This window comes from Nanorana parkeri, unplaced genomic scaffold (genome assembly GCF_000935625.1).
Source record: "Nanorana parkeri isolate BGI_ZX_2015 unplaced genomic scaffold, ASM93562v1 scaffold996, whole genome shotgun sequence".
NCBI classification, from domain to species: Eukaryota; Metazoa; Chordata; class Amphibia; order Anura; family Dicroglossidae; genus Nanorana; species Nanorana parkeri.
In genome coordinates, this window is record NW_017307264.1 from 334,365 (window position 1) to 356,944 (window position 22,580).

General features: G+C 39.9%; 1 protein-coding gene across 1 annotated transcript; it reads right to left on the bottom strand.

The window, feature by feature from the left end:
• Positions 1-541: 541 nt before the first annotated feature.
• On the bottom strand, positions 542-21,853 carry LOC108795714 (pancreatic secretory granule membrane major glycoprotein GP2-like). The gene is made up of 10 exons (XM_018567002.1): positions 21,805-21,853; positions 19,104-19,118; positions 16,744-16,833; positions 13,477-13,697; positions 12,445-12,599; positions 9,079-9,324; positions 5,419-5,581; positions 4,444-4,510; positions 2,339-2,377; positions 542-603 (listed from the first exon to the last, which is right to left on the bottom strand). Exons 1-10 carry the CDS (start codon positions 21,851-21,853, stop codon positions 542-544), a joined length of 1,107 nt encoding a protein of 368 aa, XP_018422504.1.
• Positions 21,854-22,580: the final 727 nt, after the last annotated feature.

Genomic DNA, 22,580 nt, shown 5'->3' on the forward strand with positions numbered 1-22,580 from the left:
AAAAGTATCTGTACTTGTACCAAGTACGGTACTTGGTATATGTGCATCCCTTTATATATAAATATATTACTGTCTCTGTTTGTGGGTACCTGATTTAAATGCACATCATAACAACACATGTTGGGGGTAGAATTTTAGGAACTGAATTTGTGAAAACTCTCCCAGCTTACAGGCAATTCAAGTGTTGCAGCAACAGACTCTAATTATTTTGGTCTCCAGTGTCCATACTGTTGAACTGCTTTGTATAACACCTTCATAGATTTATTGGATGTTTGTACACCATACACATGCTAATGCAGATTGTAGTGTTTTATTATTTGGTTTATATACAAGACAATATATTTAGCTGCCCAGTCAGAAGAATGGTCAGACACCCCATAAAAGCTAGACATACCATACAAAGACCATAAATACAGTACACAAATTAGATATCTCAGTCCAGTACAGAAAATAAATAATTAAGTTGATTTGCTATTAGATTTAATGAAGTATATATGTTATTGCTGACCACATAGAGGTGATTTCAGATCCTCAGATGATTTCAAAAGAACTTAATAAACAGAAATGCTGCTTGAATTCCAAGCAACAGAGCCCAAGATGCAACTAGAGGGAGAAAAGGAACAAAAACAAAATGTTTTAGGATGGTAAAAATGTAGAAAATGATTTCATGTCTTAAAACGTAGAACAAATGTCCCCACTGGAAAGTTTCCCCTCAAGTCCTCTTCCAGACCTTGCTATCACCTTGGAAAAAAAAGGGTCCTTCGTGGCCCTGAACAGTCAGTGAATGCCATGTGCCTTCTTATCTTTTTTATATGATGTTTGCATTTTGACCTAAACAAATTTGTGAGGTACATGGGTGGTGTGCTGGCTATTTCTTGTAATTGAGCAATAAAAACTTGACAGAAGCCTTGAACACTGTCTATACTGGGCTATTCACAAAAGGGTGAAGAGTTTGGGGAAGACAGGAGAAGTGAATACAGATGACTACAGATTGGCTAAACTGAGCAACAGCACCATATTTACTAATGTTTTGTTTTCTTGCTGCAGAATAGCTGCATAGAGATTTCAGACTTCCATAGTGACAGCTAAGTCTTCTATGATGCTTTATGGCAGGGCTCAAAATTTCAGGTCATGAGCCACTAGCCAGGCCTGAAAAGTTACTCGCCACTAGTTGCCCTGCATAATGCAAACAAACACAAACAGGGCACAACGCACGGGGCACAGTACATTACACATACAGCCACAAAACAACGCACAGGACATTACGCATACAGCCACAGCACAAAGAACCCAGGACATTACACATGCAGCCACAGCACAATGCACAGGACATTACGCATACAGCCACAGCACAAAGAACACAGGACATTGCACATGCAGCCACAGCACAACGCACAGGACATTACGCATACAGCCACAGCACAAAGAACACAGGACATTACACATGCAGCCACAGCACAACGCACAGGACATTACGCATGCACATTCACCCACAACACACACATGGCACCCCAGCCCATCTCTATGTCCCCTTCAATTACCTGCTGGCAGGGGCCTGACACTTGGGACTAACTCTGGTCCCATGCATAGTTATTGCAGCTCAGGCTGCATGAAGGGGACCTGTGGCACAGTAAGCTGCTGGAGCCGCTCCTGTGGTCTGCCAGTTCACCCCAGGGCTTCCCCTGTATTGTGACGCCCATGAATTTAGTGGTCTATCATTCCACCTTCATCCTAATATAGCTAGCCCCTTTCTGCCTCCCCTAACAGAGGCCCTCGAGTGCCCAGATCGGTACAGAGTGTGGATAATGTGGACGAGCAGCATCTCTCACCAGCTCTATCACTGCTTCCTGTTCTCAGCACTGCTCCAGCACATGACAGACCAGGGTCCCCTAAAGAGGCAGTGCCCACCCACCCACACACACACAGACAGACACTGAACCGCAGCAATAAAACCTAACTAAGTTATATAACTTCCTGCCTGTGCACCGAGGATTATGGGAGCTGTAGTTTCACTTTTACAGCGCCACCGTGACAGCAGTAGGTGAGTGTGTCACATAGGGGGTATACAAGAGCTAGGATACAAGAACGGACCTTAGTAAAGATACAAGAACGGACCTTAGTAAAGATGGCTGCTGTCATGCAGCCATCTTTAATATGGGAAGATGCACGGCTGTGGGCAGAAGCATCAGGCACTCGGTCCATGACTGAGTGTCTGACTCAATGGCTTAATTTCCACTCGCCCCCTCGCAATTTTCACTCACAAATTGCGAGGGGAAATTTTGAGCCCTGCTTTATGGTATATTTCAAGATAAACATCTTCATTATCTATAAATCTTACCTGTATTTATGCCAGCGTTGTCGGCGAAGTCATATTTAGCTGCAGATACAAAACAATAATTAATGGAATGCTAGATAAATTATTAATATTTTACAAGGTCAAAAACAATCACTGACATACTAAACTAGGAGTAGTCAGAGTAGTAAATTAAAGAGTATGTAAAGGCAAAAAATGTTTTTTAATGTTCGATGGGATAGGGAAGGGTTAGACGCCTTGTCAGGTTTTTTTTTTATTGGTGTGTGTATGTCCTCATGGGGAGATTCACCCCTCTTTTTGTCCTGGTGACCACTGCCACAGAGATAGAAAGTGCGGAAAAATCCAAAAAGTTTTGAGCTGTCACCAGCACATGAGGTGAAGGGAAAATCCCCCATGGGGACACCCGTTCCAGTGACTTCATTCACTTTGGAGAGATTTCCTCTCATTTCCTGTTGCAACTTCAGGACAGTTAATGAAGGAAAATCTACCCAGTGGGGAAAACAGGTAACAAAAAAAATAACCTGTCAGGGCTTTAACCCTTCCCTACCTGATCTAAACCTTAAAAAAAGGTTTGGCTTTACATGCATTTTAAAGCTGAACTCCAGCGTTACCTTGAGTCTTGCCCAATTGTGTAGGTTCTTCTCTTGTATTGAAATGACCTACTTTGATCACTTACTTACTTTGGCCTGCCCTTTAATTCATTGTATCTCAGTTTGTTTAATCATGGAGCTGCAGCATCACATGTGGGCTTTAGCTACGATGGTCATATGCAAATGCAGCATGCCTAGGACCACCCATTCCCCCAGACTGACATCCACCCATCAAGGAATTTTGATATTTACATTCTCCCATGCTAATGACAGGGGAAAGAAGGAACCAGTGAAGGCAAAATGTAAGGAAATAAAATGTCAGCTTTAAGGTCAACAGAATTATGAATGTATTATCAAAAAATGTACCCTATTGTTTAGAGTTTTATCTTCTAATCTTGAAAGTAGCCAACAGCACAGTACAGACAAGTCGTCCATATATTGTTTGGCTACCACTCTTCATTGGGTTGTGTTTGACCAGAACACAGGTTTACATCACCAGAGCAAAAATGACTTCCTTAGGAATGATATGATACTTCCTTCCTTATGATATGTCTACGCCTCTGAGAACTGAGACAGTAAGTGGAGATGAACCGCACATAAAGCAAGGTGAGGGGGAAGAAAGCCAGATACTAAAACAGCTAGTATTCAATACGGATGAACAGCAGAAAAGTCTCTGGGCCTTGCCTAGCAATGCGTTCCTATGAAGGATGCATGCACCCCTATGCTTTTTGCTGCCGCGCAAGAAAGGTATGCTATAAAATCCCTCCTTGCTGCTTCTCTGTTGTGGTTTCTGGAAAAATTCCCCTTCCATTGGTAAAACAAATAGAACAAATCTAAAACTCACGGAAACAGTACTGCATCCAACACACAAAGGTGTGCAAGGAGCCTAAGAACTGAAATCATCTTTTCCCATCCCCGATCTGATTCAAACGTTTAGGGCAGGTCTGATTCTAACTGCTGGTTGAAGAGATGTAACTAGAGTTCTGGTATACAGAGTATTCTCTAACTGGACGAAGTGGAGATTGTGACATCACCATCTGCCCTTCACCTTGTCCTGTCAGAGAACACCTTGTATTCATTGAGAAAAAAAATGCATTCTTCAAATGTTGGTGGTACTGTCTGGATTCAGTATGCACAGGGGAAGCCACAGCGGGAAGAGACCAGCTATCATTGTCTGTACCACAGTGAGCCACCCTGGACCAATGTAAGTATCCATAAAACATCGTTCCTGGAGTTCAGCTTTCATTGAATCTTGACAAATAATATATAGTGCCCTTTAATTGGTAAAAAATGGACGCTAAAGATGTTATTTTCACTGTTGCTCACTTGTTTCAGACACAAACATATGTGCAGAAAATATAAAAAATAGGGATAGTAAATAAAAAAGATGGAGTGATTTTTTTTGCCTCATATCACCGAAAGTGAAAACGACTCCAATAGATAGAACTGAATAGTATGCACTTTTAAGCAAACATACGTCTCTGGGTAACATCTTAAATTTAAAAAATGTCTACATGTATGACAATTATTAAGACTTACCTTCGATATTTAGGCCTATTTGGATTTCATTAGTATCTATGTTGGAGGATTTACCACTGGCTGCGCACTGTAAAGAAAAGACAAAATAATCATAAATTGTTAGACTGGTTGACATATCCGATATTGTAATTGTAAACAATAAATCACAATGAGCATTGACAATAGATACTGGTAGCAATGCATACTTTATGTCAGGGTACGCAACTTCAGCCCTCCGGGTGTGACGAAACTACAAATCACATCATGCATCTGTCTTCAGGGGTCTTGCCTGTGGCAGTCAGAGTCTTGCAGTGCCTCATGCGACTTGTATTTTTACCACAGCTGACGTGCCAAGGTTGCCCACCCCTGCTTTATGTTATGTCTTAAGTAGCCAGGCATTCTAATTCTGTCAAAGTGCTGCACAAGTAACGACAACCTAAGCCATTGTTCATATTAATAAAAACTGGAACAGACAGAATCTGGAACAGTTGTCCATGGCAACCAATCAACTTCTCTGTTTTATTTCAAAGTTTAACTGAACCAACTGAAGATAGAAGCTTATTGGATACCATGGGCAACTGTTCCAGATTCTGTCTGCTCCAGTTTTGATGAATTCCTCCCAGTGTTGTGTTCACTTACTATATAAGCCCTTTAAGCTAATAGGAGCAGACCTCTGCTTGTTACTTCCAGACAGGTCCCTTTCCCTCACCTGCAATAACAGGACCATCTTTCCTCATTTCATATTAGTCCCTTAATTCCTATATTTGCACACATTTGCCAGGTAGAGAGGCAGGCTGCAGACACCTCTACCGCTGACTTATTAGGAAGGAATCAGTGACTAGATTTCTCCCAATGATCATAAGCTGCGAGTGTATTCATATTGCTCCTAGCCAGTAGAATATATTTTTAGACTGTCATGTAGGCACTTTGAGCATTGCTTCATTGCTGTCGAATAATCTGTCTTATTTCAGGGAAAATGTTGTAATTACTACTTACTTTAGAACATGTTCCATTGCTTTTCTCACACAAACGGACATCACAGGTAATGTATACACTGTCATAATTCTGAAACTTAAATGAGCTTATTCTAAAAAGTGCTTCTGTTGAATTTCCATTTTCTTTGACATATATATCTGCAGAAACAGTGTCCTTGGCACAGCTGTAAATAAGAAAAGGAAATAATATAAAACTACTGACCAAACTGACAGGTTTTATTGTTACTTGATTTTTGTAGGAAGTAAAATATTGCAACTTGTCATAATTAAGTTATCATTTTTGACGACATTAAAAAAGAGGCAGTGATCTTAGAGAACCACTTAACTTCCCAGCTTTTACCACATTTTACTCTATTATTATTATTATTATTATACAGGATTTATATAGCGCCAACAGTTGGCGCAGTGCTTACTCTAATGGCCAATTCACACCATTGTGGTGCGTTATTGCACATGCGCTTATTGCGTATTATGCCATGCATTAAAAACAGTGCATTAAGACAACCCTATGAAAATAATTGGCCTGCCAATGCACCAAAAATGGTGAATGCGCCATTTCTGCCAGCACACCGCAAGCACGTTAATGTGCTGGTGTGAGTTGCTCTACACTGCAACACACGTCCGTGAGCAAGGTTTGTTGGGGTGCCATTTTAAATAACTGGTGCCACATCATACCAATGCAATATCTTGTGCTGCTACAACTTCACACTGTGCATATGCCCTAAAGAAAATATGTACTGCACTTATTAGTCACACTTGTAACACCTGCTTATTCACCCATTTATCGGATTAGCCAATCATGTGACAGCACACAATGTATAAAACCACAGAGATGAACAACTCCAGTTAGAAGTCATCGTCAGCTGAGGTACACAGATGGTAGGACTAGAATTTGGCACTATGATATGGGGATTATTTTCTTTGCCTACTTAGGGCTCATTAATACCAATTAACCAGCACATGAATGCCACAGCCTATATAAGCATGGTTGTTTACCATGTGCATCTCTTTATCGCCACAATATTGGATGCCATAGTGTTCCTAACAAAATGCTTTCGTACATATTTTATTTCTACATTATTTATAATGTGAACAGGTAATAAATACCATTTTTAAAATATGTTTTGTTATATTTTTTATATGTATTATATATTCTTCTATAAAGCCAGCACACACTTTAGCTTTTCCATGTTTCCCTTTATCTCTTTCCTGTCTGTTGCGAAATATCTGTTATTACAGAGCTAGTAACTCAAGCTAGAATTTTTACACACAAGTGAATGAGACAGAGCTGTGAAACTCCTCCTTCCATGTGCCTTCATCTCATTGAGAGACAAACAGGGTTATTCACAAAAGGGTGAAGAGTTTGGAGAAGGCAGGAGAAGTGAACAATCTAGGACAACATAGCTCCTTTGGGAAAATTCTCCAATTCAGCTCACTTTCCAGTTCAGCTATGTTGTCCTAGATTGTTCACTTCTCCTGTCTTCTCCAAACTCGTCACCCTTTTGTGAATAACCCTGAAAGTTCTTGCTTTTAAGTGAACCTTCCAATATAAACACTCAATTTGCTATGTGAACAGTCTATATTTCGCTACTAAATCAACCCAAGGGTGTCTAAAGGGGCATAAAACTATTCCCACACTTCCTACAGTTTTTTTTAATGTTATTAATTATTTGGCATTAACTAAGCGAAAAGTTCAAATATTGCCCCTTGCAACAGTATATACTAACCCCTTATATCTCCAGGCATCTATACCTACAACAGCTCTTCCATGCCTATTGTATTTATCTTTTCTCTTTTTAGATAGTAAGCTATTATGGGCTTGGTATATATTCCTAGATATACACAGGATCAAATCAACAATCGATTTCAACCATGAAGAAACAATCGAAGTAGAAAGATGGAACATTTTTCTCAAATTAACTAAATTCTGACAGTGAATGTGGTTTCCATTTGGGAACCTCCTATTATTCCAAAACTGAATGTTAAGATCAACCAAAATTTTAAATGACATTGATCAAGTTTCTGATGGCTTTATCAAATGTTCTGATGAGATTTGTATGTATGATAGTCCAAATGAAAATCTACCAGTGTATACCCAGCTTTAGTGTCTTAGTGCCATAAATACATGCCTTATGCCATGGTTAACCCCTTTGTGCCATGGGTAACCCCTACAGTGTACGTCGCTAGCATCTGGGCTGTTTAAACAGACTCCCGTCGGCTTTTGCTGCTTGGACTCTGTTTAAACTTATAAAGCCAACTGTCGGCTTTACAATAGAAGCGATTCTGGCAACTCAGCTGTCGCCAGATTGCTTCTATGGCCCGGTGAAGGGGTCTCCCCCGCCCGACACGCCCCCACCGTGCTTCCCGGGCTCCGATGCCCCTCCTACGGGCCCGGGACCGTATTTTCTCGTGTCATTGGAGAGCTGGGGAGGAGATAGACGAACCTCTGTCCGTCTATCCCCTCCCCATTCTATGGGAGCTGGAGCAATGCAGATTGCGTCACTTCCGGTCCCATAGCTGTCAGAGCTGGGCTCCAGAATCCCAGGTATAAGCTATTGAAATGCGATCTGCACTTCCATAGCTTATTTTGAGTGTAAAGGTGACACTGGGGGTCTTTTGAAAATTTATAAAAAAATAAATAAAATAACAGTTTTTAAAATTAAAATTAATTTTAAATTAAATAAATCTAAAAATAATGTAAATTTTTTTAAAGACCCTGCCCCCGTGCGTCACCACATAAACACGCGTCGGGTGCGCCCACTTATGAAAACGACGAACACGCTACACATGCTACACATGAGAGCAATAATTCTATGGTCAGTATTTTTGGGTATCTCTAAATTGATGACCTGTGGGGGGTCATAACATGCGCTAATAACGTGCAACATAATGTTTTATTCTATAGGGTCTTGGCTTTCAGAAAATATATAATGTGTGGGGGTTTTAAGTAATTGTCAGGCCTAAAATGTGGAATATAACATGGGTGCAAAAAATGAAAAAAAAAGGCCTTAGTCATGAAAGGGTTAAAACCCCAGCATGTCCACACTTTGTATAGCCCTGCATATGCTGTTGGTGGTCAGTTATCCTTTACTAAGACCCCCTTCTCACCTTTGGAGTGTGCTGCTGTATGATGCCACATGCATGTTGCATTAAGGAAGCCCACATATCTGGAATGGGCTGCCAATGTGCCTCAGCGCACCTAAAACTGGACATGACCCTTTCATTGGCAACACAGTGCATAGGCATGTTACTGTGCTTTGCAGTGCGCTGACACACAGGTCCAGATTGAATGACGCCACACTAACACTTCATGACTGATGAACTGTGAATCAGTTCATCAGTGAAAGGCAAAAATTATTGTTTTTATGGATGGCTATCTTTCTAAAGTTGCAATGAATAAAAAGTAACATTAAGATTCCACCAACATTTCCTGTAAAATTTTGCTTCTTGGATAGGAGTGGAGGAGATAACACCATAAGTTTTTAAGTGGTAGTCCAATAAACTAGGGTCGCTTTTACAGATTCTAACAAAATCAGGAAGATGTTCGCAAGGTTCTTTAATTACATCGGTTTCTTTTGCATTTAGCACTCTGTGCTATATGACATTCTAGGGCTTTACAATTGCGTTCATCTACTTGGTTGCATAAGAAAAGCATACTTACCCATTTTCTATAAGAACAAAATTATTTGGTCCATTACGATCTTCTGTAGGACTTGCAGTACATTTCTCTATCCGGAGAACGAATATATCTGAATCAGCTCCTGCCACAAATATTCCCACAAAGATGTCTGATCCCACAACCACTGTATCATCATTTGTAAATGGAATTGTACATGCTAAATCTTTATAAGCAGACATGGTAACAGGATATAAACCTGTCCCATTGATTCCCGTCAGGTCTACCGTTCTGTGAAAACAAAACACATGTTAAAGTAAATCAATGACAATTTTAAATTACAATTCATTTCCTGATAACAGAGCAAAGTCTTTTAAACACCTATCTGTGCCTAAAATGTCAGATTATGCAACTCTAAAAAAGCTTATATTGCATAAAGAGAAGCTTTCAAATGCAATAAAAGGATCTGTACATTGTTTGGAAAGAAAAGACCAATCAAAGGATGAACACTAAAAATATGAAAATTGAAAACATTACAAAAACATATTTGCTGGATAATTTAGCACTCAACCAGGTTTCAGTGAATAATAACATACTAAGGAAATTGCAGGAGAGGCCCCATTATCATTAAATCTATACGGTAGGAATAAAAAGGTAGGTAAAGCTGAATTTTAGACAGCTATAAAATGCTTCTGTTTAATCTAGTTATGATACGTATTTGTTACCAATGCAACAATGTGATTTTTTAAAAGGACCATGATCTGTCTTTGTAATGTCTTCCTGTAATTTCATGTACAGGAGTCTCACTGGGACAGGAGGAGGCCACGCTAGCACTGGGAGCTTGCTGACAGGAGGAGAGGGCACAGGGATGACCTCATCAGACATTTGCTACTCTACTCATTGGGGGGAATTTATCAAAGCAATTACAACAGTTTTATCCTCCTGAGCTGGCCATACACCTTACAATTATCTGCACATTTTCTGTGGTCAGATGGAAAAGGTGCAACAGATTCCTCCATCTAGACTTAACTGTGTGGATGGAGTAATTTCCACGTGGGCCAATCTGTTGCATTTTTCCATCTGACCACAGAAAATCTGCAGATAATTGTAAGGTGTATGGGCACCTTTAGATAAATTTTTTTATGTGCAAATCTGTCTTTTAACATGTTCCTCTGTTTTCACCAGAGCTTGCACTACTTTTTGCACGTGTTTTCATCTGCACTTGTTCTGGGGCTGTATGAAACTGGAGCATCACCTAAGAAAACAATCGCAACCTAAGAAGTCCCCATGACCACTTCTTCAAGAAGCGACAGTTAAGCTTTTTACGAGTAATTTTTCCTGGAGTTTATTAAACCTCATTTATCAACAACATTACACTAGCTACATAAATCTGGTGCAAATATATTCCGTGCAAGTTCAAACACTCGCAATTAATATGATACATTCCCCCCTATATGTCTAACGAAAATTACATTTATTATCAAGGCTTAGACTGCATTGATAAATAAGGTGCAAATAACATGGAAAATGTGTCACTTAAAGAGATAGAAACAGACAGCAGTAAAAAATTGACACAGCTGACAACTGTTTCCTATTCACTCCAAAACTGAAAAAATGAAGGCTTTAAGTCCAAGGGGGTGGGGGGGTATGGGGGATTTATCATAGCAATTGCGAGTGTTTGAACTTGCACGGAAAATATTTGCACCAGATTTATCAAGCTAGTGTAATATTGTTGATAAATGAGGTTTAACAAGTGTAGATGAAAACACGTGCAAAAAAGGTACAAAAAACATGAGGGGGAATTTATCATAGCAATTGCGAGTGTTTGAACTTGCACGGAGTATATTTGCACCAGATTTATGTTGCTAGTGTAATGTTGTTGATAAAAGAGGTTTAATAGACTCCAGGTTTAATAGACTTGGGTGTTCTCAGGGACTTTTATACCTGTGAAGAGTCGATCCCACAATCTGGTGACACCTGCAGTTCCCTGCTCCCTTGGTCACTGTTTGTATGTCAAAGCTATCTAGTTTTTGAATGTTTATATGGGTCTGACCCCTGTTCTAGGCTGACTCTCCCTACAGTGTCTGAACCTTAGCATCTCTTTCAAATACCCTTTGACTATCTATTTATGAACATGTTTAGGTTTTCCCTTGATCATGCACTAGAATTGTCCCCAACCCCCCAACACCAACAGTCTTCTGCTGATCATGACAAAACACTGTAATTTTTCAAACAACTGATATTATTACTCCAGGGCCAGCATTTCAGCCCAGCAAGTAAGTGCTGACCCTGGAGGATAAATGAACAGAGATGTGTCGGCATTCTGGAGAGAAAAGCAAATTAAAGCATTGTCAGGGTGAGAACTGTGATCTCTGTGATGTCTGCTGTCTGCCCTGACCTATGCCTGCTTCTCGATTATGCTTACTGTCTGCCACCTGCCCTGACCTCTGCCTGTTACTGGATTTCATTATTGGCTTCTCCCCTGCTTACAAATCTACACCTAACACCTAAAAGTCCACACCTTACTATTCCAAGGACCAGGGGTACTCCTTTGTATATCTTTGCTCCATCTCTTGGAACCAGTGTCTATAGCATTGTGCATTGTGTATTTAGTCCTGGGGCAACCAAGTACCAGTAGGCCTGCTTGCCTTTAGAGAATGTAGCTGGACTAGCCAGCTATAACTGAAATTGGTATTACACCTGACTGATATTGGTATTACACCTTAGAAGTGTTACATGTGCTGATTACTCCATTAACCTAAACATAATAACAAAATCTAAGGCTAGGTACACTCTAATATAATTTTGAACAAAGTATCATGCTCTTGGATCTACAAAATTCTAAGCTGTATTTAAATAAAATACTGTATATGTTTAAATGCTATAACAAGCATAACTTAAAGGAGAACTATGGGGTCAGGGCTTGTCCCTATAGTTCTCCTTAGGGTAACCGGAGGACACAAACTACTGTCCTCCCGTCACCCTAAGCTCAGTATACCGCGAGCTACAGCTCGCGGTATACTGAGACGCCGCAGCCGGAGCGGATCCCGACATTGATCTCGAGATCCGCCCAGCTGCGTGAGTGACAGCTGGCTCTGCCTATCTAGAGGTAGAGCCAGCTGTACCCGGCCCCGTCCGTTCCACCAATCCAGCCCCTCCCCTATCCCGGCAAAGAGCCGTGACATGATCGAGAAGTAAGCGAACACCGGTATGTGTTCGCTCACCTCCCGATCTACTGAGCCGACCTGTGACAGTCTCATTGTCACAGGTCGGCTAGAACTATGAGGTGAGTGAAAAGCACTCACCTCATAGTTCTCCTTTAATTAAGGGAAATGAGAGGTTAGTGAAGGAGACAGAACAAATATGACAGTATATTTGCACAAGCAACTCTATATGTGATCTTTTTCTTACTGAGTGGTTATGTTTCCAGGCAGTTGCAGACTTGTTTGCATATTCCGTGTGTATCCACATGTATAGTTAAATTTTATAGGATTTTTTGTGATGATGTCTGTTTTCTTGATATCAATGTAAATGGTGTTGGAAATATAGATATTGGATTCATCGCTCTGTGGATAGAAGGGTATACTGTCATTGTGTTGTTAAGCAAATGGAAACAAGTTAGACATTTTACTATTTAAATCTCAATCTGCTCTGCCATGTCAAGTAATTAGCAGTAAAAAAATGCTTTGATAAAGAAAGCTGGTATCTTTACTAAGTTCACAAGTGGAAATGAAGCCTGTCAATTTTTGACCCCAACAATTGATGGGCTGCTCATAGGAATGAATGTGCACACATGGTCCGGATTGGAGATTTTTGTGAAGTGACTGTGTAACACCCAATGTCCCCGCAGAGAAGATCTCCATGGATCATGGCATGGTAGGGGAAAAACTTGCTTGGGGAAAATTGTATTTTAAGGATAATTACACTAAAAGTACAGTTAATCCTCAAAACCACCACTAGCCCTAATTCTTTTTAATAGAATGAGGAAGAGTTTTTTTTAGCCGTGACCCCATTGGGGAGATCTTCTCTCACTTTCTAGCACTGTGATGCCTATAGGAAACTGTGGTTGTCACCACGACAGGAAGGTAAAAAAGTCACAAAAAACATTTTTCAAAGTTCCAACCTTTTCTACAGTTTGGATCTGAGCTGCAGAGACTTTACATTACTTTCGTTCTTGACAGGAAGTGAGAAAAAATCATCCTAATAGGGACACAGGCAGCAAAAAAAAAGCTGACAGAGGCCCTTTACTCTCTCCTGCTATATCCAAGATGAAATAAAATGTTTTGGCTGAACAGGGGCTTTGTGCTATCTCAGAAAAACTGAAACACATTGCTAAGGGTCACATTTTCCAAAAAATGTGTTTCCCGTAGTAAAAAAAAACACACAATCTGACAACATAGGAGCTGCTAAAATAAACAAATAAATCAATCAATAATGTGTTACCTCCACTGTGTTTCCACACCAATTTGATGCTGCTTCGGTCTGGACAAAAATCCTTCTACTGCCATTGCTGATATTTGAAAAAAAGTAACTGCAGTTTTCTCCTGTCTCCCTCAGGTGAATTGAGGAAGGGTCATAACCAAGTAGGTCTAACTGACATTGATTGACACCGACTGTAATTATGCTGTTTTCACAGACGATGGTAGGGTGAAAATTACCAATTGCTGCAAAAGATAAATCAATCATTGTGCAATGTATACAAAATCGTTTTCTTGTAGATGTGCACTGGTCACTCTTCTTACAACCCACTACTGTTTAAAGACACTTTCAACCATTTGGCCGGGTAAACTAACAAAAGGACAAACAAAAATGTTTTAAAGCCTAATTGAACCCTTGTTGTTTATTGATGGAATGCAGTCAGGCTGTATTAATACATATGGGGCTCTTTTACTATTTTTAACGATGAAAGTAGTGCAGCAAGTTTTAAAACACCCTCTGCTGCCAGTACCTAGGGGAGTCAGACTGCAGTTCACAAAGCAGTGGCACGACGCTCCAGTGGCCCCACACTCAAAGCAAACACTGTTCCAACCAACAACACTCTTTCTCCTTGAGTAGCTCTGTTGCATGGAGCAATATTTGGGGGGCATGTCAGACCGTTGAAGAGCTGGGGCGCTGCTTTGTGTGAAAGACCTGTACTGGCAGCAGAGGGTATGATAACCCTTGCTGCAGCCCTTAGCTATTAAAGAAAAGGACAAGATCCCCATATGTATTGCTGTATTTGCAGCCCCACTGTATTACAGTGATTCCATTCCTATAAAATACATTTTTGCTTTTTACATGAAAAGCATGATAAAATGTCATTCTGAAATAACATATAGGTTTTGTAAAGGACTTGTAGTAGTAGTTAGTCACATTCAGCTGGAGTTGGTCAGATAAATGTGACTAACTACTGTTAGGTCTACCATGGCCATTAGAAATGCAAAGCTTTACAGGCAGTAAGATACCTCCTTACATTAGAAAGCAGTTAAAATCCTATTGCTGTAGTGTGGTTCTGACCCCTTTAGGCTGCGTTCACACCTGACCGTTTTGTAGCGCGTCCTACGCTCGACGAACACGCTACAAAACGGTCAAAAAAAATAAATAGCATTGTAGTCAATGCCCTCGTTCCCACCTAGGCGTATTTCCGCCCGTCCCTAACGCCCTACAAAACGGCCCACGCCTGAAAAGGTCCCGGGACTACTTTGGGCCGTTTTGTAGGGCGTTTTCCATTGGGATACAGCCAAGTAGCCTTTGGAATCGCGCGACGGACAGACGCGCATATTACAATACGCCTAGGTGTGAATGGGGCCTAATCCTACGTATCACAAGGTCATAAAGAAGGTGTCACTTGCTTGCATGTCAGTTCCTCAGGTACTTGTATATTCTGCATTACATAGAATCCATGGTAGGATTTAGCCATGGCAGTTGGGTGAAATAAAAAGTTCTACTGGGGATTTTTCTCCACAGGATTTTCCGTGAGATTAAAGAAGCCAGCATGTGATTTCAATTTCCCACAAGCACACAAAACCGCAGTATCAGTTTTTAGGTGGAGTTGATCTTTAAAAATGTAACATATCAAACTTCAACCAAAGCACATTGAACAGGGAAGGCTCCTGAAACACTTTGCTATGATCACAGTCACCTTACAAAAAAAATAATAATACAAAGATTGGTGAGTTATGAGCCACAAAACCTATATCTGATTTTTTTTTTTTTTATTGCTGTACGCATCCCCATTGTAGAAATTTTTTTTCTTTTCACTTCCTGTGTGGTTGCCAAAACAGGAAGTAAAAGAAAATCTCTTTATCACTGACAAAAAAAGCAATAAAAAGACACATTTTTATCACCCATCACATTTTTTATTGTCTTTGTTGGGAAAATTTACTTTTGCTTTGCTGTGAGGTCAGCAGCACAGGACTAAAAGGGGGAAATGTAACCATCAGGAGCACACATTGTAATAATAACACCAGAACACACATTCTAACCCTTATCCAATCTATTTGATACAAAAAAAAAATTTCTTTGTAGATCGACTTCATTCAAGATGGGTTATCTCACTTGTGTCCTAAATAGAGGGCCCCTACTATTCCAGGAAGGTTTCAGACGTTTGATATTATAACAGGGATTGCATCTACATTCTAGTATGCAGTTTAATCTCAGATGCAAAATTCATCACTGATATGTTACAACACTATTTCTTTCTCCAAGCATGACATTTATTCTGCTTGCATGATCATTTGTCTCAAACATCTAAACATACAGATGAAAGAAGTTTTGCTTGCCTTAGGGTTTGTATTTCTGTCCATCCAGTTCTGTGATTTTCACAGCACAGCCCCACAGCACTGCCCTGTCTGCTAGGCAGGAGACCTGGTTTTTCTCTGCTGCAGTTCACTAACACTGCCCCTCCCCCAGACTGTGATTAGTGAAATGAAAAGCTGCACACTGATGAGATTATCTTTCTCTGCAGCACAACTGACTGGGTCCTTGTGCTGCATTTCCCACCTCTGATCACAGGGACTGCGAGAGATTAGTCACTAAATCATTAGTCACTAATTAGTCACTAACCAATTAGTCACTAATTAGTCACTAACCAATCACTAAAATTTCATGAAATTTGAAAAGTCATTTTTAATATTCTTATTTCTGCAGTTTTTTATTAAAGTAACACTTTGTGATCCTGCTTTACATTTTTGCCCAAGGGTGGCTCCATAGGACCCAGCAAGGAAAGTGAAGCCCCTAAACTAGGATATCAGGGCCAATGGTCAGGGAACAAGGTGATGCTGCAGAAACGAAAATGTTTAAAGATCAAAGAGCAGCATCCATTGTATATTCAAGTATAGTAACTACTATAGTAAAGTAACTTTAAAGTATAGTAACTAGTATAGTAATGTATAGTATAGTAACTAGTATAGTATAGTAACTAGTATAGTAAAGTACAGTATAGTAACTAGTATAGTAACTAGTATAGTAAAGTATAGTATAGTAACTAGTATAGTATAGTAACTAGTATAGTATAGTAACTAGTATAGTAAAGTATAGTATAGTAACTAGTATAGTAAAGTATAGTATAGTAACTAGTATAGTAAAGTATAGTAACTAGTATAGTAAAGTAACTTTGAAGTATACAATAAAAATATACACCCAACTGAAAACATACTATACTTTCTCTAAAGGTAAATGGCTAGAGTCTAGACTGACATTGCAAAGTAAAGAAAACGAACAAAGTCTTACTCAAATTTTGGTACATGCTGCCATTACACACACATTTTCCTACAGTGCAGTTTTCATCTGGAGCACATCCTGACGTACAGATAGGAGTTTCTGCAGAAGACAGCATAAACACATCCGTTTAAGATGGCGCAGTACATTTCTATTCTATATGGTCAGACTCAGAAAGTACACTTTGAACAGACTTTGATTATTCTTACCTGTGCAACAGGAATCACTAGCATTGTAGTATAAGCCACTTGGACAGCAGGGCTCGGGATCAACAATATTGCATGGTGCAGCTACACTTGGTAGACAGTTATTATAGCCATCGCTACACGAGCATCCATTGTAAGAATCACAGGTCCCTGAACATGCGTCACAGGGACCTAGTGTAACATTGTACGTTGTATCATTGTACGTTGCTGTGAAGAGAAGAAAAGGAAGATGCTCCGTAGTCAATTATCATTATCAGACCATGTCACCGGGCTCAAAAACACCTGCAAAGCACCAGAACTGGGGACAAAGACAGGAATTTGCAAAACTGGCCTTAAACATTCGCAAACATTTAACAAAAAAAGGTTTTGTTCAAGAAATGTGATCGCAATGTGACTTTATGTACAATGTCTCAAGCAATGAGAACACTTGCAGCAGAGAATTGGTGCAGCTGTGCGTGTTCATTGTTCTCATAGAGTTATTGTTAAGTGATGCCTCGAAAGAGAAAGAGATTTTACAGGTTTTTGTTACATTTTGGATGTACGTACACTTAACACTTACCAGTCTCACATGTAACCCGTCCCTCACTGTGGACCTAACACACAACTTATCCCCTAATATGATTTGTTAACCCTCAGCCCCCATTCACACCTGAGCGTTTATGTGTGTGAAACGCGGCAATGCTTAGCATGAATAATAACATTATTTTCACACTTGAGTGTTGTGTTGCTTGTAGCATGAAGCTTGAGGGCTTGTTCACACCAAATGCGGTGCGTTCCAGAGCGGTAGCTGCTGGAACACACCACAATCCCTCGCAAAACTTCCCCCTGCGTTCTGGGGTGGGAGGGGGCATGGCGGTGAATTCAATGGCACCGCTTCCATGTTCCCCCTGCCCGCTGTGCGATCAGACGTGTGGCAAAACTTTGCCTGCGTTCCATTCCACTGCAAACGCAAAAAATAGAGCACGCAGCATTTTTTGGGTTTGCAGTGGAAATGGAATGCAGGCAAAGTTTTGTCACGCGTCCGATCGCACTACAGGCAGGGGGGCGTTTAAGCGGTGCCATTGAATTCATTGCACCACCACGCCCCCTCTAGCCCCAGAACGCAAGGGCAAGATTTGCAGTGCGTTCCAGCAGCTACCGCTCTGGAATGCGCCACATTTGGTGTGAACAAGCCCTGAAAAGGTACATCAGCTTAATTTCAGACAGAACTGATTTGGCCCCATAGACTTTAATATTAACACCTGAAAAACACCTGCCCTGAAGCATGTAGGTAATTTGCGTGTATCACCCAGTTTTGCCCTAATAACTGTTTCCTCCTCCAAGTAATTAGTTTTCCATTGGCTAAAAAAAACCGCTCATGCCTGAAAACGGCTGAAAAACATGCAGTAACAGCTGCAAAATAGTTCTTCAAAATTGCCTAAAAATGCTCAAGCTCAAGTATAACCGACCCCCTAACGGCAAACATCAAGCCGAGACCTAACCCTTAGAACTGAGCCTTAAAATCAAACCTAGTGCTGTTAAATAAGGCTCACCCTTTATCTAACCTTAATGCTTAAACCTAAAGGGGTCCAGTTAGAAAGCAGTGAATGTGACTTTCACCAAATATTCTCTAGTGGTGAATAAATCACTGTCATTTAAAACACGTGGACCTGCAAGATGCAAAAGAATATTTTCTGAATGTCAGATATACTGTCTTAAAAATATGTGCCAGTGTATCTAAAGCCACACTTTTTTTTGTTGTTTTAGAGGTATTTATCGCTGGTTGTGTCCCCACTGGGAATTACTCGCTTTTGCTGTCCTGGGCACAAAGTGATGAAAAATCCATATTTTTACAGTCATCACCTAAAGCACATGCATTGCACATATGTATAGTATAGTATATTATAAATATATATCAATATTTTATTACAGTTAATAATACTATCTGTACCTTAACCCTTAAGGGACTGAATTGATAAATACATTCTGGTGCTGATTCCTAACAGTCTGGCTACAAACAGCAACAATGTATAGTCAGATTACATCATCTAAAAATCTGTGTCAATGCTTTGCTATGTAACATTTTAAATATTAAGCATTTAGGCTTATGGTGTGGTTAACCTGTAATATGAAAACATATACTGCACTTACAGTTGAAATGAGCGGAATCAAATCTGAGATACTTACTTATGCACTGGGCTCCTAGAAATGGGGAAAAAAAGAAAGAAGTGTTAAAGGCTGTATTCCAAAGTGAAATGTATTTAATAAACATCTATCTATCTATCTATCTATCTATCTATCTATCTATCTATCTATCTATCTATCTATATACAGTATATCACTATACATCACAATATATACATATATTCAAAGTAGATACAGAGGCACTAACTGGGCTTGCAGCAGAGATTTATCTTCATGAGAATGGATGGACTGAACTCCTTGACAATAAAATGCTGATGCTTTGATTTGCCTCCCCTTATCTCAGTTGAGTGCCTCTATGGGGTCTATTCACTATGCTGCCGAGGGCAGCCGAGTGAATGACCGATCAGAAGCCGAACACTGTTCGGCTATTCACCTTAGGCTGGTACGGCTGATTTCAGCCGTACATCGGGTGAAATCAGCCGTAGACTATATTCTGACACGATCAATGTCAGAATAGAGAAAAAAAAAATCATAATTAAAAAGCATTGGGACATTACTATTGGCTATTTCAATTTGCAATAGCCAATAGTAAACTAGCATTGTACCCGCCCTCTGCTGATGGACCTGATGGGGAACTGCAAAAGAGGGCGGGTACAAAGCATTTGCCTTATATTATTATGCCATTATGCCAAAAGTGCAATTTTCGGCCGATATGTTTCGGCGGCCGATATATCGGTGCATAAGGCCCACCGGACCATAGGACGCAGGGAGTATAGGAGTCTGTAATAGCTGCAGTTAGTGATAGCTGAGACAGGTGGCGCTGTGATTACAGCGCCACGGTCTCAGTGATCACACAGAGCAGACGTTCTTTCGTCTGCTCTATGCGCTCTATGGTGAGCTCCTATACCGTGGTCACGGGTCCCCCATAGGAGCGGGGGACCCCGAAAACCATTGCAGGGGGGGTCCTCACATGATAGCCGACGCTTGATTTGATACAAGTGATCTGATTAGATAACTTGTACAGTGGGAACCGCTGCTCGTTTAATACATTTAGCTCTGCTTGTCCAGAGCAGGGCTAAATGTACAAAAAAACACGCCTGTCACGGGCTTTGGGCGAGAGGGATTCGCTCCATAAGACGCACAGACATTTTTGCCCCCCTTATGGGGGGAAACAATACGTCTTATGGAGCGGAAAATACGGAATATATGAGGATTGAAAAATCTCTAAATAAAGAAACATCTGCAATTTTGTATATGATCCTATATTTATGTCAAAGCTACATTAAGTCACAATTTTTTAGAACCCATATACGATCTGTGTACAATCTTCCATTCAGGTCATTTGCATGTTGACAATTTATTAAAATTTAACCCACTGTTTCTTCAATTATCTAAGCTTTTCCTCATGAGTTAAATGACAGAGCTCCAAAATTCTTAGGGGGTTATTCACAAAAGGGTGAAGAGTTTGGAGAAGGCAGGAGAAGTGAACAATCTAGGACAAAATAGCTGAATTGGAAACATTCCCCAATTCAGCTCACTTTCCAGTTCAGCTATGTTGTCCTAGATTCTTCACTTCTCCTTTCTTCTCCAAACTCTTCACCCTTTTGTGAATAACCCTCTTAATTTCTAATTTTCTGTGCTAGTCTTTTACTGAAAGTTATGAGGCAAAAAATGAACAGCATAAGGAGAAAACCTTAAAAAAAACCTGGAAAGATCCAGACTAGTGCTTTCCCGCTGGAGGGCTAAACCCACCTTATACTAGATATAGATCTTTTGAGGTAATTTACTAAGGAGTAGAGAATGTTCACCTATAGAAGTGAATGTTTATTTAGCTTTGTAAATAAAGGAAACTTTGAACACCCAATCATGTGTAGAGGAGAAACAGAATTTTTCTTACACATAATTGGATGGTTGAAGTGAATGCCACTTCTCTTTACTTAATAAGCTAAGTTACTTTGCTATGTGAACATTATCTGCTCATCAAGTAAATCAACCCTGCTGACTGCAGCTATAGTTCCAAGGTATAGAGGATATGGATAGGACAAATGTTTAGTGATTGCAAGTTTCATTGGTCATTGGATCAGCACATATCCATTAGACTGAATTCTGTGGGCACACAACCTTAGGTCCCCAAAGCAACATCCATGTGATAGGATCATCTCTTGCAGACAGAATATGTTCGCATATTACTGAACCTAACCTGTCTTATATATTGTGACAATGTGTAATAATATAAATTCATGTGAAAACAAGCTAATGTTAGAAGACTATATTTTTTTCTGAATCTGATGATAGAAAAATTATGTGCTTGATAATAATACCTGGAAAAAGCGGCTTCTCTACTTTGCTGCCTAAACCACAGGCCTAGCTACTGTGGTGCCTATTGCATTCAGCCCTGGCACCCAATTTACATATAAGAAGAGACCCACTGCTGTAACCATGAATTGAATCATGGACATAAGGAGAGTACCAGTTCTAGAGCTCTAGAGTGGTGCTTTATTAGAACATAATCTATGCATTGTTGCACGGTTCACTCCCTCTACAGTAAAGCTGAAAAAACACAAGGTTATATTAAATAGTAAAATGATTCTGTATGAGTGAGGAATATGCTTCAACTCAATGATCTGTGCAGGTACAGGAGGTCAATCTGTAATATTCAAAAATACAGAACTAGGAATGAGAAAAATACAGTGCTAGGAATTACTTAGTATTGACTATCCAATGGCAATCTGCAGCAACTTACCTGCATACTTGATAAGAATGGCCAAGGCAAAGACAAAGTGTAGCTTCATTTGTGCAAGTGATATGTCTGGTCCAGAATACAAGTTGAATACCTTATGAGACCAAAATGCCAAAATCTTCACCTACAGCTGGTTTTATAGACAAGGAGTGGGAGTAACTTATTAGGTAGACCAAATGATCAGAGATTGCAGAAGGTAATATGATGCAAAAACCCCAGGGCTGACCTAATTGGTCAAGGCTGACTTATGCTTTTAACCTCGTTTGGTGCCCACTTTATGTCATTCAGGTGTTTATTTCACAACAATTTTCAGTTCTTGAGAATGTACAAGGCATGCAGTTTTTAACATAGGAATGTGACTGGGCAGACCTAGAGACACTTTGTTCACACGTCAGAGAGGGAACTACCTTACCCCCAGGTTACACTGCAAGCATAACCCACACATTTTACAAAAGTGTGCGTCTCTGGAAATTTTCTGTAGTTTAACTAAGTCTTTGAAATAAATACATTACATTTGTAATCATATTCAGCTTTTAATAACACTATCAAGCTTATTTAACAAAGCAGTTCAGAGTGCAATAGCTATATGCAAAGCGCAATCACCCTTACCAATCAATCAGTATTCATTTTCCTATTGATTTAAATACAGTAACCATAGATTTGTTTTTTTTTATATGGCTTATCACAGTGAAAGCATAACTAAAATCTGAAGACAAAAATGAAATATATTGCAGCTCACAAGTACTTACTGTATGTGTGGTGGCTGCATTCATTTTCCT

What these genes read in the sequence shown, in the direction of transcription:
- LOC108795714 (XM_018567002.1), bottom strand. Translation starts at nt 21,853, where the DNA reads ATGAAGCTACACTTTGTCTTTGCCTTGGCCATTCTTATCAAGTATGCA. An exon ending in CCTGGAAACATAACCACTCA is followed by an intron (nt 9,325 to 12,444) that starts GTAAGAAAAAGA and finishes TTGTTTTCACAG; the next exon opens with AACGGTAGACCTGACGGGAA. An exon ending in GCAATGGAACATGTTCTAAA is followed by an intron (nt 4,511 to 5,418) that starts GTAAGTAGTAAT and finishes TTTTCTTTACAG; the next exon opens with TGCGCAGCCAGTGGTAAATC.